The sequence below is a fragment of the Haliotis cracherodii genome, unplaced genomic scaffold (assembly GCF_022045235.1).
Source record: "Haliotis cracherodii isolate W230 unplaced genomic scaffold, xgHalCrac1.p SCAF_23, whole genome shotgun sequence".
NCBI lineage: Eukaryota > Metazoa > Mollusca > Gastropoda > Lepetellida > Haliotidae > Haliotis > Haliotis cracherodii.
Window position 1 is genome coordinate 8,631,531 of NW_027266279.1, and position 15,924 is coordinate 8,647,454.

Below are 15,924 nucleotides of genomic sequence, written 5' to 3' on the forward strand. Positions count from 1 at the left end.
CCTGTCCCCAGGGGTTGAGGTGTCTTGTTGAGGTGTCCTGTCCCCAGGGGTTGAAGTGGCTTGTTGAGGTGTCCTGTCCCTAGGGGTTGAGGTGTCCAGTCCCTAGGGGTTTAGATGTCCTGTCCCTAGGGGTTTAGATGTCCTGTCCCTAGGGGTTGAGGTGTCCTGTCCCAAGGGGTTGAGGTGTCCTGTCATTTGGCGTTGAGGTGTCCTGTCCCCAGTAGTGATGTAACGATACGGCGATACAGTATTGTATCCCGATGCACAGCCCACGATACAATGCATCGATTTGGAAAGCATGTATAGCGATACATACAATATTTTCATAACACAGTTTTACTTAATGAGTTTTGATGTTTTTCCCCCATGGAAAGACATTACCGTGCGCGTAACACCGGAAATACCATGTCAACAAATCAATACTGAAGTTCACAAATTACAAGTTATTACACTGTCTGGCTATAAAAAGTGTTCTTTGTATATCTGGACTTATGTTTGTAACTTATTTCATTAATTTTATTCAAAATTCCTTTTAATATTGTTTTAATTAATTTCGGCGAAATCGCGTGTGAAGCGATCGGAAGATCGCACAACTCACCGTTATTAACAGCAACCACGGTCAGATTACCGCAATTGACGCCTTGAAACGAACTTTAGTTGACGGAGAATGGATATATATATCATAAATGCCATACTTTGATTCGTTAAAAGTCATATTTGTTTTTGTTTGACGATTCTATGTCAACACGTAATTCCTGCGATCACGCGATCACGTGCACGGGAGCCTTGACGGTGACTGGTCAGACTGGTTCCATGTAAAAAATAATACCCGGCAATAGCGATCAGCTGCTTCGCTTAGGGTTATTATTATTTTGAATATGTTTAGTAAAAGCTGCATCTAAATTAACAAGATATTGGAATATATTATTCCTGATAAAAAAATAGTTTCAGATACAACTTTTGCCGATCCTTGCATTAAAATCCTGTAAAGTTATATCATTGGGTGTGTCTTGACCGAATCACCGGTAGATTCCAAGAAAACGTGTGTACAGCTGATTGCTGTGTCCGGCTTAGTTTACGAGAAAATACACAAGGTAATCTTAATCCCTGGATATAAAACAATGCCTAGCTGAACAAATAATACAATTTAAATAGTAAATCAACATGTCAACACGTATCGTATCGCGACCCTCCCGTATCGTTACACCTGTAGTCCCCAGAGGTTGAGGTGTCCTGTCCCTAGGGGTTGAGGTGTCCTGTCCCTAGGGGTTGAGGTGTCCTGTCCCAAGGGGTTGAGGTGCTTTGTCCCCAGGGGTTGAGGTGCCCTGTCCCCAGGGGTTGAGGTGTCCTGTCCCCAGGGGTTGAGGTGCTTTGTCCCCAGGGGTTGAGGTGCCCTGTCCCCAGGGGTTGAGGTGTCCTGTCCCCAGGGGTTGAGGTGTCCTGTCCCCAGGGGTTGAGGTGCCCTGTCCCCAGGGGTTGAGGTGTCCTGTCCCAAGGGGTTGAGGTGTCCTGTCCATAGGGGTTGAGGTGTTCTGTCCCCAGGGGTTGAGGTGCCCTGTCCCCAGGGGTTGGGGTGTCCTGTCCGTAGGTGTTGAGGTGTTCTGTCCCCAGGGGTTGAGCTGTCCTGTCCCTAGGGGTTGAGGTGTCCTGTCCGTAGGGGTTGAGGTGTCCTGTTCCCAGGATTGAGATGGCCTGTCGCCAGGGGAAGATTTAACATCAAACTTGTATGTAGCCAGAAGGGCCTGATCCTTTCAAAAGTTACTGTCCCTTCTACAAACAAACTGGCCGCAAACTAAATGTTGTAGACCCCGTGTTATAGAGTGAGAGGAAACTACAGTACTGTTGTACCTGAGAGATCTCCCACACTTTTACACTGGGTGCTGGCCAACTGGTGCATGGTGATGAGAGGCATAGATAGACATGGGACATGGGACATTAATACCATCAATCCTATTTTTAAAAATTTGTTTTCAAGTTAGATTTGTCCTCTCAGTGGTGTGGTTTAGCATGTAAGTGTCTGATAAAGAAAGATCTCAGAACACAACTATCAACAACAAAATCGGGTAGATATAGATAGGGTCAAAGGTCATGTGAAATGGGCCTGTATTGTCTGTAGATACACTGGGGTACCTTTAATCTGATCTCTGGAGGGAACAGTTATCTCAAGCAGTGTTTTGTGTCACAGACAGAAGTTAAGAGGTCATTAAGGCTGCTAAAGTGGTTGTCAGGGGAAAAGTGTGGTGGACAGGGGAATAGTGTGGTGGTCAGGGGAATAGTGTGGTGGACAGGAGAATAGTGTGGTGGACAGGGGAATAGTGTGGTGGTCAGGGGAATAGTGTGGTAGTCAGGGGAATAGTGTGGTGGACAGGGGAATAGTGTGGTGGACAGGGGAATAGTGTGGTGGACAGGGGAATAGTGTGGTGGTCAGGGGAATAGTGTGGTGGACAGGGGAATAGTGTGGTGGACAGGGGAATAGTGTGGTGGTCAGGGGAACGGTGTGGTTAAGTAGTCAGGGGAATAGTGTGGTAGTCAGGGGAATAGTGTGGTTAAGTAGTCAGGGGAATAGTGTGGTAGTCAGGGGAATAGTGTGGTGGTCAGGGGAATAGTGTGGTAGTCAGGGGAATAGTGTGGTGGTCAGGGGAATAGTGTGGTGGACAGGGGAATAGTGTGGTGGACAGGGGAATAGTGTGGTGGTCAGGGGAACGGTGTGGTTAAGTAGTCAGGGGAATAGTGTGGTAGTCAGGGGAAAAGTGTGGTTAAGTAGTCAGGGGAATAGTGTGGTAGTCAGGGGAATAGTGTGGTGGTCAGGGGAATAGTGTGGTGGACAGGGGAATAGTGTGGTGGACAGGGGAATAGTGTGGTTGTCAGGGGAACGGTGTGGTTAAGTAGTCAGGGGAATAGTGTGGTAGTCAGGGGAATAGTGTGGTGGTCAGGGGAATAGTGTGGTAGTCAGGGGAATAGTGTGGTGGTCAGGGGAATAGTGTGGTGGACAGGGGAATAGTGTGGTGGACAGGGGAATAGTGTGGTGGTCAGGGGAAAAGTGTGGTGGACAGGGGAATAGTGTGGTGGACAGGGGAATAGTGTGGTGGACAGGGGAATAGTGTGGTGGACAGGGGAATAGTGTGGTGGTCAGGGGAACGGTGTGGTTAAGTAGTCAGGGGGATAGTGTGGTGGTCAGGGGAATAGCGTGGTAGTCAGGGGAATAGCGTGGTTGTGTAGTCAGGGGAATAGTGTGGTAGTCGGGGGAATAGCGTGGTTAAGTAGTCAGGGGAATAGTGTGGGTGTCGGTGAATAGTGTGGTAGTCAAGGGAATAGTGTGGTAGTCGGGGGAATAGTGTGGTACTCGGTGAATAGTGTGGTAGTTGGTGATTAGTGTGGTAGTCGGGGGAATAGTGTGGTAGTCGCTGAATAGTGTGGTAGTCAGGTGAATAGTGTGGTAGTCAGGTGAATAGTGTGGTAGTCGGGGGAATAGTGTGGTAGTCGTAGGAATAGTGTGGTAGTCGGTGAATAGTGTGGTAGTCTGTGAATAGTGTGGTAATCGGGGGTGATAGGTGGCTACCTGTCCCAAAGTAGCAAAAACACACGCATGCATGCGCACACAGGAACACACCCACACACAAGTCTGGCAGTTGAGATGTCCTCACTAAAACATTGAATGAATATCCCAACAAAACATTTCTTGACTTTAGGAAATAGTGTTTTTCCCTTTCAACCTGATATTCCACAGTCATATCACTCATCCTTTAGATGAAACATCACCAATGTTGTTTATGAAAAATGTTTGATACAAGACTCAACTATCATCAGAGGCTAAAGTACTTTCCTCATATGCTTTCACTGTTTAAGGTTTATTTATACCTCTGACAAACCTGGTAGACCCAAGGACCCTGTATGACCTTGGTGAGGTCAAGGATTCAGAAGTCAAGGTCACTCATCTTTTTGAATTGTTTACCACTGGCTACCACAAGTGATCTATGTGCTACGACGATCGTAAGCCAGGGTTAAGGTATGGGAGTTATGATCCCCTTAGCGCTAAGATTGCTCTGTCTTGAACCATGAACAATCATTAGATTTGAACTATTTGCAAAACCTGATTATCATGAACAATGTTGTGTTTCGTAATTCCAGTACAAGATGCTGATCTACTCCCTGGATGGGCGTTGCCTGGCAACCTACACAGCGTATGACTTTGCACTTGGCATCAAGAACATTGCATGGTCACCGTCCAGTCAGTTCCTCGCCATCGGCAGCTTCGATGAAAAGGTCGGTCAGTTTGATTTCAGTGAGTGAGTGAGTGAGTTGGGTTTAACGCGGCTTTTAACATTATTCCAGTTATATCACGGCGTGTCAGCTTAATGTGGGAGGAAAGCCCGGAGTTATGCAGGTCTCGGACGTTTACCACTTTGGTGAAACCCACGAGCACGGGTATGGAGCTGACAAACATAGAAACATAATCGGGATGAACCGGGATTCGAACCCACAATCATAGGTTTCTGGCGTGTCCAGGGGACGCAACTCTGCACAGCGAATCGCAGCTCCTTAGACGACTGGGCCACCCGTGCCCCCAGTTTGATTTCAGGACATGAACTTCTCCGAAACGTTCTGAATGGTTGAGATGGATGTTTTGAACTATTTTTTAATTGAGAATGGGTTGTTTGGTTGGTTCAGGTTGTGGTTGGTTGGTTGTGATTGTGGTTGCGGTTGGTTGCTTGTGATTGTGGTTGGTTGTGATTGTGGTTGCTTGTGATTGTGGTTGGTTGGTTGTGATTGTGGCTGGTTGTGGTTGGTTGCTTGTGATTGTGGTAGGTTGTGATCGTGGTTGGTTGGTTGTGATTGTGGTTGGTTGGTTGTGATTGTGGTTGGTTGGTTGTGATTGTGGTTGGTTGGTTGGTTATCTGTTGTTGGTTGTGACTGCTTGTTGTTGGTTGACTGCTTGTGGTTGGTTGTTGTTGGTTGACTGCTTGTGGTTGGTTGTTGTTGGTTGTGACTGCTTGTGGTTGGTTGTTGTTGGTTGACTGCTTGTGGTTGGTTGTTGTTGGTTGTGACTGCTTGTGGTTGGTTGTTGTTGGTTGACTGCTTGTGGTTGGTTGTTGTTGGTTGACTGCTTGTGGTTGGTTGTTGTTGGTTGTGACTGCTTGTGGTTGGTTGTTGTTGGTTGACAGCTTGTGGTTGGTTGTTGTTGGTTGACTGCTTGTTTGTGGTTGTTTCTGTACATATTCAGGCCTCCAGATACTTCTTTCAGCCACTGAGTCATTGTTTGGTGAATGTATTTCATTTTTCAGCAAGTTTCCAAGATGTTTTTTTCAGTGTTTATTCCAAGGATGCGTCATTCGTGCTGACTGTCTCTCATTAAATTGTACAAATCAAATCGCGACGATGTGCTAAGTTTGAAGACATTTGAAGACATATCGGGTGTCACACCTTTATATCCAGTCGCAGGTTTTCATGCCAGGGTTATGAGAGAAACACCGATTAATTTTCCACTGACTCTTACTAAAGTACAAGGTTGTGTTTGTCTCAAGCCATCAAGCTTTTAAAGAAACACATAATTTTCAGATTTGGAATTTTGTGTTTGGATCACAGTCACATCTATGGTCTAGGAGACACGCGGCTGGTGTGAGGTCATGTGACCCTGACGGTAATACTGTGTGTCGAAATAAGTACCTGGGCTAGGTAAGAAGGGGTTTCCGATTTCACATCGTCCTCCCTGGAAATGAATCTTAGTGTTACAGCGGGTGACTGGCTATGCAATTTGAACATTGTGACTGTTAAAAGTGGTTTTATCGTTATTGTCCTTCGTAACCCGATCCTGGTACAGTGGAGACACACTGGTCGGAGGAAGATAATAACTTATAACGGGAGAACACTGCTTGGGATCACATGTCTGTTTGTTTACGGTTGCTGCATACCGTTACTTCAAAAAGTAGGTATTGTGCGAGGAGAATATCTCACCACCTAGGAAGATAGCGGACTGGTAACTTTTGTTATGTTAAAATATGCAGTAAATCTGAGTCCACCCTATCAGTCTTTGGGGCCCAGGGCAGAGGGGATATTGGATATGATAAATATATATTTGCAAAGTTTATTCATATTACTTCTGCCTCTGATTTTATCTTTAAAGATACTAATGTGTTTTGACAGCTATTCATGTGCGGCCGAACACGTAGACGTCCTTTGAAGGTATCATAGGTGCTTGAGAAAAGTTTGGAGAATAATCCTGGCTTTGTCGTAGAACTTAGTACACTGTTAGTACAGCCAGACACTAACATACAACAACCCAGGGTTGTCAAGAATAAATGAAAAATTAATTGAATTATAATTTATAAATCATTTTTGTGTGTTATTAAAATACAAAAGAAATTATTAGATATTTGGTATTTTCAGAGGTTAGTTAACTCTTTACCTTAAATCCAATAATATTTTGTTTAAAGCTGGGACTTTTTTTAAGGTTCTTATTGTCTTAAATTCTGAGGTATTTTCCATTGTATTTTAACTCTGCATTCTGTGTAATATTTAAGACTAAGCATTAAAGACTCTTCCTCCTTTATCGTCCTGTTGTCAGTGAAATACAAGTACCCTCTACATTAGTGATAGATTAACATTAAATCAAATTTTTCATTCCAATTTGGGGTTTGTGCTGACATTTGCTGCAGACTTGGAGCTGAATATTGGCTACTCCTCTGCATCTTCGTCTTAAAATGTTGTCGGACAGCTGTATCAAATAACCAGGACTATTGGAGGCTGTTTGACAACTGTTTGACAATTTGTACCGAGACGAGGCCAGAAGCACTGGTGTCATCACTCGTCCACCTCATCACTCATGGTATAAATATTATAATTGATTTGAATTTATTTTTTTTGCCATGTAGAAGGAAAACAGATTATCCTATGAACGCGTTGACCCACGTGTGTATGGATCCATTATTTACAGTCGTTTTAGTATCATTAAACTGTTGAGAAACATTAGATTAACATCAACTGTTGGCATGAATCCTAGAGAACAAGTACTGTGATGTAGAAGTTCAGACAAACTTAATTATGACGAGAATAAACAAAATATAAACAAAAAATAAACTTGAACAAACAACAAAGGTAATGTATCATCCATGCTGATGGTTTCGACCACTGTATTATTTCAATGTGATATTTGAGTGCAGATGCTTGTATCTCTGTCAAGCAAGTGATTAAAAAGTTGAAATCTGTAAGTCAAGTCTGCAATAATACTATAGCTTCTAAGATGTAACTTAATTAAATTTCTTCAAATCATTTCATAGTTGGTCACATTTCATATTGAAAAGCATCCTTCCTCATAAAGATTGCAGTCTTTGATGGACTATATATAAAGGTTGTATTTCAGATGTAAAATAAACAATTTGTGTTCTCACCAAAGTTTATCAAGTTGAAGAGTGTTACAAGAACTCCTTAACGGGATGATACCCGTCTGTTGATAGTGGTGACCCACCCCTCAGCCTTTTGCTCCTATCTCAAACTCCTCAGCATTGAGGGCACACATATCACTGTTTGTCCATCAGTTGCCATGGCGATTGAGGCTTCTGTGACTCAAGTCTGGACTGGTCAGTAAGATGGGTTATCTTGACCTTGTGTTTAGTGACACACAGATCTCTGCACGTAAAGGTCTACATGTGCCTTTAACAGGGTATGTAAGCTGTAGCGGAATGTCAAGTCTTAGAAATATGTCAGTATGATACAGGTGGTGATATTGATTGGTGTTTCTTGATGTACATAGCTCGTAATGCCCTGCCAGCAGGTGGAGTGAGAGTAAGAGGTGTGATATATGGTGTAACGTACAGGAATAAGGCTGGAGTACTTACCGTGGCATCTTGTCCTGGTGGCTGGGGCGAGGGGTATGGGGAGCTCAGTCGCTCGAGCAGATAGGACGACTTTCTAGCGAACTATTCATGCATGCTCAAAAAGTGGATCGTGTATCTTTGTGTTGGAGGTGAGGAGCCCCAGCTGTCATCGAGAGGTGGATCGGAGGAGCTTATGGAGTGTGGGCTGGGAGTGTGAGTTGGGTTGGGTTGGGGTGGAGTGTTGGTTGGGTGGAAGGTTGGTAGAGTGGAAGGTTGGTAGAGTGGAGCATTGGGGGAGTGGAGTGATGGTGGGGGTGGGAGTCCTTCTGACTCGGAAGTTGGGGTGGGTGGGGTTGGTGTGAGTCTTAGTGGCTGAGGTACGGAGTTGGGGTGGGTGGGGTTGTTGTGAGTCTTAGTGGATTAGGTACGGAGTTGAGGTGGGTGGGGTTGGTGTGAGTCTTAGTGGCTGTGGTAGGGAGTTGGGGTGGGTGGGGTTGTTGTGAGTCTTAGTGGCTGAGGTAGGGAGTTGGGGTGGGTGGGTTTGGTGTGAGTCTTAGTGGCTGAGGTAGGAAGTTGGGGTGGGTGGGGTTGTTGTGAGTCTTAGTGGCTGAGGTAGGGAGTTGGGGTGGGTGGGGTTGTTGTGAGTCTCAGTGGCTGAGGTAGGGAGTTGGGTGGGGTGGGGTGGGGGTTGTGTGGGTCTTAGTGGAAAAGGTAGGGAGTTGGTGTGGTATGGGGTTGGTGTGAGTCTTAGTGGCTGAGGTAGGGAGTTGGGTGGGGTGAGGTTGATGTGAGTCTTAGTGGCTGAGGTAGGGAGTTGGGGTGGGGTGAAACTTAGTGCCTGTGGTACGGAGTTGGGGTGGGTGGGGTTGTTGTGAGTCTTAGTGGATGAGGTAGGGAGTTGGGTGGGGTGGGGAGGGGTGGGGTGGGGTTTGTGTGGGTCTTAGTGGATAAGGTAGGGAGTTGGGTGGAAGAGGTTGATGTTAGTCTTAGTGGATGAGGTAGGGAGTTGGGTGGGATGGGGTGGGGTGGGGTTGATGTGAGTCATAGTGGATGAGGTAGGGAGTTGGGGTGGTGTGAGTCTTAGTGGCTGTGGTAGGGAGTTGGGTTGGGTGGGGTTGGTGTGAGTCTTAGTGGCTGAGGTAGGGAGTTGGGGTGGGTTGGGTTGGTGTGAGTCTTAGTGGCTGAGGTAGGGAGTTGGTGTGGTATGGGGTTGGTGTGAGTCTTAGTGGATGAGGTAGGGAGTTGGGTGGGGTGGGGTGGGGGTTGTGTGGGTCCTAGTGGATAAGGTAGGGAGTTGGGTTGGGTGAGACTTAGTGGCTGAGGTAGGGAGTTGGGTGGTGTAGGGTTGGTGAGAGTCTTAGTGGCTGAGGTAGGGAGTTGGGTTGGGTGAGACTTAGTGGCTGAGGTAGGGAGTTGGGTGGTGTGAGACTTAGTGGCTGAGGTAGGGAGTTGGGTGGTGTGAGGTTGGTGAGAGTCTTAGTGGCTGAGGTAGGGACTTGGGTGGGGTGAGTCTTAGTGGCTGAGGTAGGGAGTTGGGGATGGGTGAGTCTTAGTGGCTGAGGTAGGGAGTTGGGTGGGATGACTCTTAGTGACTGTGGTAGGGAGTTGGGTGGGGTGAGTCTTAGTGGCTGAGGTAGGGAGTTGGGTGGGGTGAGTCTTAGTGGATGAGGTAGGGAGTTGGGTGGGGTGAGTCTTAGTGGATGAGGTAGGGAGTTGGGGTGGGGTGAGACTTAGAGGCTAAGGTAGGGAGTTGGTGGGGTGAGACTTAGTGGCTGAGGTAGGGAGTTGGGTGGGGTGAGTCTTAGTGGCTGAGGTAAGGAGTTGGGTGGGGTGAGTCTTAGTGGCTGAGGTAGTGAGTTGGGTGGGGTAAGTCTTAGTGGCTGTGTTTGGGAGTTGGTGGGGTGAGACTTAATGGAAGAGGTAGGGAGTTGGTGGGGTGAGACTTAGTGGAAGAGGTAGGGAGTTGGTGGGGTGAGACTTAGTGGATGAGGTAGGGAATTGGGTGGGGTGAGTCTTAGTGGCTGAGTTAGGGAGTTGGGTGGGGTGAGTCTTAGTGGCTGAGGTAGGGAGTTGGGTGGGGTGAGTCTTAGTGGCTGAGGTAGGGAGTTGGGTGGGGTGAGTCTTAGTGGCTGAGGTAGGGAGTTGGGTGGGGTGAGTCTTAGTGGCTGAGGTAGGGAGTTGGGTGGGGTGAGTCTTAGTGGCTGAGGTAGGGAGTTGGGTGGGGTGAGTCTTAGTGGCTGAGGTAGGGAGTTGGGTGGGGTGAGTCTTAGTGGCTGAGGTAGGGAGTTGGGTGGGGTGAGACTTAGTGGCTGAGGTAGGGAGTTGGGTGGGGTGAGACTTAGTGGAAGAGGTAGGGAGTTGGGTGGGGTGAGTCTTTGTGGATGAGTTAGGGAGTTCGGGTGGGTGGGGTTGAATTTACTTTTAGTGGCTGAGGTAGCTTGTTGGGGTGTGGTTGGTGGGGGAGGAGCGGGGGGGGAGGGGTTGGTGTCAGGTAGGGAGTTGGGGGAGGGTGATGATAGCATTACGGATTATGGCAAATGCCACCCCACCCCAACTCCCTGTGAACTATAGGTATCGAGTTGAGGACAAGGGTTAACTATAGATATCAACATGAGGAGACGGGTAAACTGTGGGTATCGACATGGGGGCTATACTGCAGATAGTGGCGATTGCCACATGGAAGGAGTGGAGATGAAGGGGTACTGTTGTGTTAATTGTAGACATAACTGCCTGATTATTGAGGTGGGGAGATGATGAGTGGTGTGTAATCAGAAAGAAGCATGTTATACAGGGGGCAGGATCAAGTGTGGGATGACTTGCAGAGATTGAAGAGAATGTATGTGGCATAGTGATTATTTCCATTTTTCCCGAACCAGTATTTCGAAGTTGGGTGGTGGCGAGACTACAAGACTTACAAGTTGGGGTGGGGTGGAGCGTTGGTGAGGGTGGGAGTCCTACAAGGTGGGTAGGGAGTTTGGGTGGGGTGGAGTGTTGGTAAGGGTGGGAGTCTTATAAGGTGGGTAGAAAGTTGGGGTGGGGTGGAGCGTTGGTGAAGGTGGGAGTCTTATAGGCAGGGCAAAGAGTTGGGTGGGGTGGAGTGTTGGTGAGGGTGGGAGTCTTACAAGGTGGGTAGAGAGTTGGGGTGGGGTGAGGTGTTGGTGAGGGGTGGAGTGTTGGTGAGGGTGGGTGTCTTACAAGGTGGGCAAAGAGTTGGATGGGGTGAGGTGTTGATGAGGGGTGGAGTGTTGGTGAGTGTGGGAGTCTTATAAGGTGGGAAGGGAGTTGGGGTGGGGTGGAGTGTTGGTGAGGGTGGGAGTCTTATAAGGTGGGTAGGGAGTTGGGGTGGAGTGAGGTGTTGGTGAGGGGTGGAGTGTTGGTAAGGGTGGGTGTCTTACAAGGTGGGCAAAGAGTTGGATGGGGTGAGGTGTTGATGAGGGGTGGAGTGTTGGTGAGTGTGGGAGTCTTACAAGGCGGGAAGGGAGTTCGGGTGGGGTGGAGTGTTGGTGAGGGTGGGACTCTTATAAGGTGGGAATGGAGTTGGGTTGGGGTGGGGTGTTGGTGAGGGTGGGAGTCTTATGAGGTGGGAATGGAGTTGGGGTGGGGTGGGGTGTTGGTGAGGGTGGGAGTCTTACAAGGTGGGTAGAGAGTTGAGGTGGGGTGGAGCGTTGGTAAAGGTGGGAGTCTTATAAGGTGGGAAGGGAGTTGGGGTGGGGTGAGGTGTTGGTGAGGGGTGGAGTGTTGGTGAGGGTGGGAGTCTTACAAGGTGGGTAGGGAGTTGGGGTGGGGTGGAGTGTTAGTGAGGGTGGGAGTCTTACAAGGTGGGTAGAGAGTTTGGGTGGGGTGGAGCGTTGGTGAAGGTGGGAGTCTTATAAGGTGGGTAGAGAGTTGAGGTGGGGTGGAGCGTTGGTGAAGGTGGTAGTCTTACAAGGTGGGTAGAGAGTTGAGGTGGGGTGGAGCGTTGGTGAAGGTGGGAGTCTTATGGGCAGGGCAAAGAGTTGGGTGGGGTTGAGTGTTGGTGAAGGTGGGAGTCTTATAAGGTGGGAAGGGAGTTGGGGTGGGGTGAGGTGTTGGTGAGGGGTGGAGTGTTGATGAGGGTGGGAGTCTTACAAGGTGGGTAGGGAGTTGGGGTGGGGTGGAGTGTTAGTGAGGGTGGGAGTCTTACAAGGTGGGTAGGGATTTAGGGTGGGGTGGAGTGTTGGTGAAGGTGGGAGTCTTACAAGGTGGGTAGAGAGTTGAGGTGGGGTGGAGCGTTGGTAAAGGTGGGAGTCTTATGGGCAGGGCAAAGAGTTGGGTGGGGTGGAGTGTTGGTGAAGGTGGGAGTCTTACAAGGTGGGTAGAGAGTTGAGGTGGGGTGGAGCGTTGGTAAAGGTTGGAGTCTTATGGGCAGGGCAAAGAGTTGGGTGGGGTGGAGTGTTGGTGATGGTGGGAGTCTTATAAGGTGGGTAGGGAGTTGGGGTGGAGTGAGGTGTTGGTAAGGGGTGGAGTGTTGGTAAGGGTGGGTGTCTTACAAGGTGGGCAAAGAGTTGGATGGGGTGAGGTGTTGATGAGGGGTGGAGTGTTGGTGAGTGTGGGAGTCTTACAAGGCGGGAAGGGAGTTGGGATGGGGTGGAGTGTTGGTGAGGGTGGGAGTCTTACAAGGCGGGGAGGGAGTTGGGATGGGGTGGAGTGTTGGTGAGGGTGGAAGTCTTATAAGGTGGGAATGGAGTTGGGGTGGGGTCGGGTGTTGGTGAGGGGTGGATTGTTTGTGAGGGTGGGAGTCTTACAAGGTGGGTAGGGAGTTGGGTTGGGGTGGAGTGTTGGTGAAGGTGGGAGTCTTACAAGGTGGGTAGGGAGTTGGGGTGGGGTGGAGTGTTGGTGAGGGTGGGAGTCTTACAAGGTGGGTAGAGAGTTGGGGTGGGGTGGAGTGTTGGTGAGGGTGGGAGTCTTACAAGGTGGGTAGGGAGTTGGGTTGGGGTGGAGTGTTTGTGAGGGTAGAAGACTTACAAGGTGGGTAGGGAGTTGAGTTGGGGTGGAGTGTTGGTGAAGGTGGGAGTCTTACAAGGTGGGAAGGGAGTTGGGGTGGGGTGGAGTGTTGGTGAGGGTGGGAGTCTTATAGGCAGGGCAAAGAGTTGGGTGGGATTGGGTAGGATATTTTTTCCGCTGTGACTTTTTGCGACAAAATAATTTTGATGATTTCAAGTTAATTTGTCTGAAAATGTATTGGAAGTCTCTTCAACTTTGCTTGACTGCTGTGGAAGACATTGTTGAGGATGCCAGGGAAACAAATCAGATTCCTATCTGTACGACATGGAGACAATTCACCTGTGTTCCCTTTTAAAGAAAGATGGTATTCCAGTTTCCTACCTCAGTCTTGTGCTGCAATGTGTCATCAGAGTAAAATCCAAGTCAACTACCAGGGAAGGTCGGACTGCTGAGTTAACCCGACTCCATCTGAGGACGTTGTTTCTAATTGTCTCTGGTGGAGTGTCTCTTGCTGTAATCTGAGGCAGATAAGATTTGTAACACAGACTGATATGTGGGGGACTTACACTCAGGGATGGGAAGCAGGACATTTAGCCTGTATGGGCAGGAGGTGGTACACGGGTATTTCTATAAGCATGTGTGGTTTTCTTTTAAACTGCCGGTAATGTTCTATATATTATTTATTTTCCAAATCATTGTTATGGTCTTATTCTCAAACCATTGTGTCATTGTGTCAGTGTCATTGAGGCAGCACTCACTCCAGCACTCATTTATACACTCACCTCCAACATTCACTCATTTCAGCACTAACTCACCTCCAACACTCACTCCAACACTTACTCCAACACTCTCTCCAACACTCTCTCCAACACTCTCTCCAACACTCTCTCCAACACTCACTCCAACGCTCTCACTCTCTCCAACACTCACTCCAACACACTCTCCAACACTCACTCCAACACTCTCTCCAACACTCTCTCCAACACTCACTCTAACACTCACTCCAACACTCACTCCAACACTCACTCCAACACTCTCTCCAACACTCACTCCAACACTCACTCCAACACTCACTCCAACACTCTCTCCAACACTCACTCCAACACTCTCTCCAACACTCACTCCAACACTCACTCCAACACTCACTCCAACACTCACTCCAACACTCACTCCAACACTCTCTCCAACACTCACTCCAACACTCACTCCAGCACTCACTCCAGCACTCACTCCAACACTCACTCCAACACTCACTCCAACACACTCTCCAACACTCACTCCAACACTCTCTCCAACACTCACTCCAACACTCACTCCAACACACTCTCCAACACTCTCTCCAACACTCACTCCAGCACTCACTCCAACACTCACTCCAACACTCACTCCAACACTCTCTCCAACACTCACTCCAACACTCTCTCCAACACTCATTTATACACTCACCTCCAACATTCACTCATTTCAGCACTAACTCACCTCCAACACTCACTCCAACACTTACTCCAACACTCTCTCCAACACTCTCTCCAACACTCTCTCCAACACTCACTCCAACGCTCTCACTCTCTCCAACACTCACTCCAACACACTCTCCAACACTCACTCCAACACTCTCTCCAACACTCTCTCCAACACTCACTCTAACACTCTCTCCAACACTCTCTCCAACACTCACTCTAACACTCACTCCAACACTCACTCCAACACTTACTCCAACACTCTCTCCAACACTCTCTCCAACACTCTCTCCAACACTCACTCCAACGCTCTCACTCTCTCCAACACTCTCTCCAACACACTCTCCAACACTCACTCCAACACTCTCTCCAACACTCTCTCCAACACTCACTCTAACACTCACTCCAACACTCACTCCAACACTCACTCCAACACTCTCTCCAACACTCACTCCAACACTCACTCCAACACTCACTCCAACACTCTCTCCAACACTCACTCCAACACTCTCTCCAACACTCACTCCAACACTCTCTCCAACACTCACTCCAACGCTCTCACTCTCTCCAACACTCACTCCAACACACTCTCCAACACTCACTCCAACACTCTCTCCAACACTCTCTCCAACACTCTCTCCAACACTCACTCCAACGCTCTCACTCTCTCCAACACTCACTCCAACACACTCTCCAACACTCACTCCAACACTCTCTCCAACACTCTCTCCAACACTCACTCTAACACTCTCTCCAACACTCTCTCCAACACTCACTCTAACACTCACTCCAACACTCACTCCAACACTTACTCCAACACTCTCTCCAACACTCTCTCCAACACTCTCTCCAACACTCACTCCAACGCTCTCACTCTCTCCAACACTCTCTCCAACACACTCTCCAACACTCACTCCAACACTCTCTCCAACACTCTCTCCAACACTCACTCTAACACTCACTCCAACACTCACTCCAACACTCACTCCAACACTCTCTCCAACACTCACTCCAACACTCACTCCAACACTCACTCCAACACTCTCTCCAACACTCACTCCAACACTCTCTCCAACACTCACTCCAACACTCACTCCAACACTCACTCCAACACTCACTCCAACACTCACTCCAACACTCACTCCAACACTCTCTCCAACACTCACTCCAACACTCACTCCAGCACTCACTCCAGCACTCACTCCAACACTCACTCCAACACTCACTCCAACACACTCTCCAACACTCACTCCAACACTCTCTCCAACAGTCACTCCAACACTCACTCCAACACACTCTCCAACACTCTCTCCAACACTCACTCCAGCACTCACTCCAACACTCACTCCAACACTCACTCCAACACTCTCTCCAACACTCACTCCAACACTCTCTCCAACACTCACTCCAACACTCACTCCAACACTCACTCCAACACTCTCTCCAACACTCACTCCAACACTCTCTCCAACACTCACTCCAACACTCACTCCAACACTCTCTCCAACACTCACTCCAACACTCACTCCAACACTCACTCCAGCACTCACTCCAGCACTCACTCCAACACTCACTCCAACACTCACTCCAACACACTCTCCAACACTCACTCCAACACTCTCTCCAACAGTCACTCCAACACTCACTCCAACACACTCTCCAACACTCTCTCCAACACTCACTCCAGCACT

The 15,924-nt window shown here is 48.4% G+C and overlaps 2 protein-coding genes across 6 annotated transcripts in view; one reads left to right on the forward strand and one right to left on the reverse strand.

Moving 5' to 3' along the window:
• LOC139471700 (cellular tumor antigen p53-like) overlaps positions 1–13,240 on the reverse strand; it is a 75,843-nt gene extending 62,603 nt beyond the window's left edge. For 4 of the 5 annotated variants that reach the window (XM_071254167.1, XM_071254166.1, XM_071254165.1 and 1 more), the window contains exon 1: positions 7,833–7,906. The gene's annotated coding sequence lies outside the window, so the exon portion shown is untranslated. Of the gene's footprint in view, positions 1–7,832; positions 7,907–13,154 lie in introns of those variants that run through there. The other variant, XM_071254164.1, reaches the window with a different exon arrangement.
• Positions 1–15,924, forward strand: part of LOC139471702 (WD repeat-containing protein WRAP73-like) — a 59,314-nt gene that overhangs the window by 26,104 nt on the left and 17,286 nt on the right. Inside the window, exon 8 of the mRNA XM_071254171.1 lies at positions 4,129–4,263. Coding sequence (XP_071110272.1) covers positions 4,129–4,263 — 135 coding nt within the window. The remainder of the gene's footprint in view (positions 1–4,128; positions 4,264–15,924) is intronic.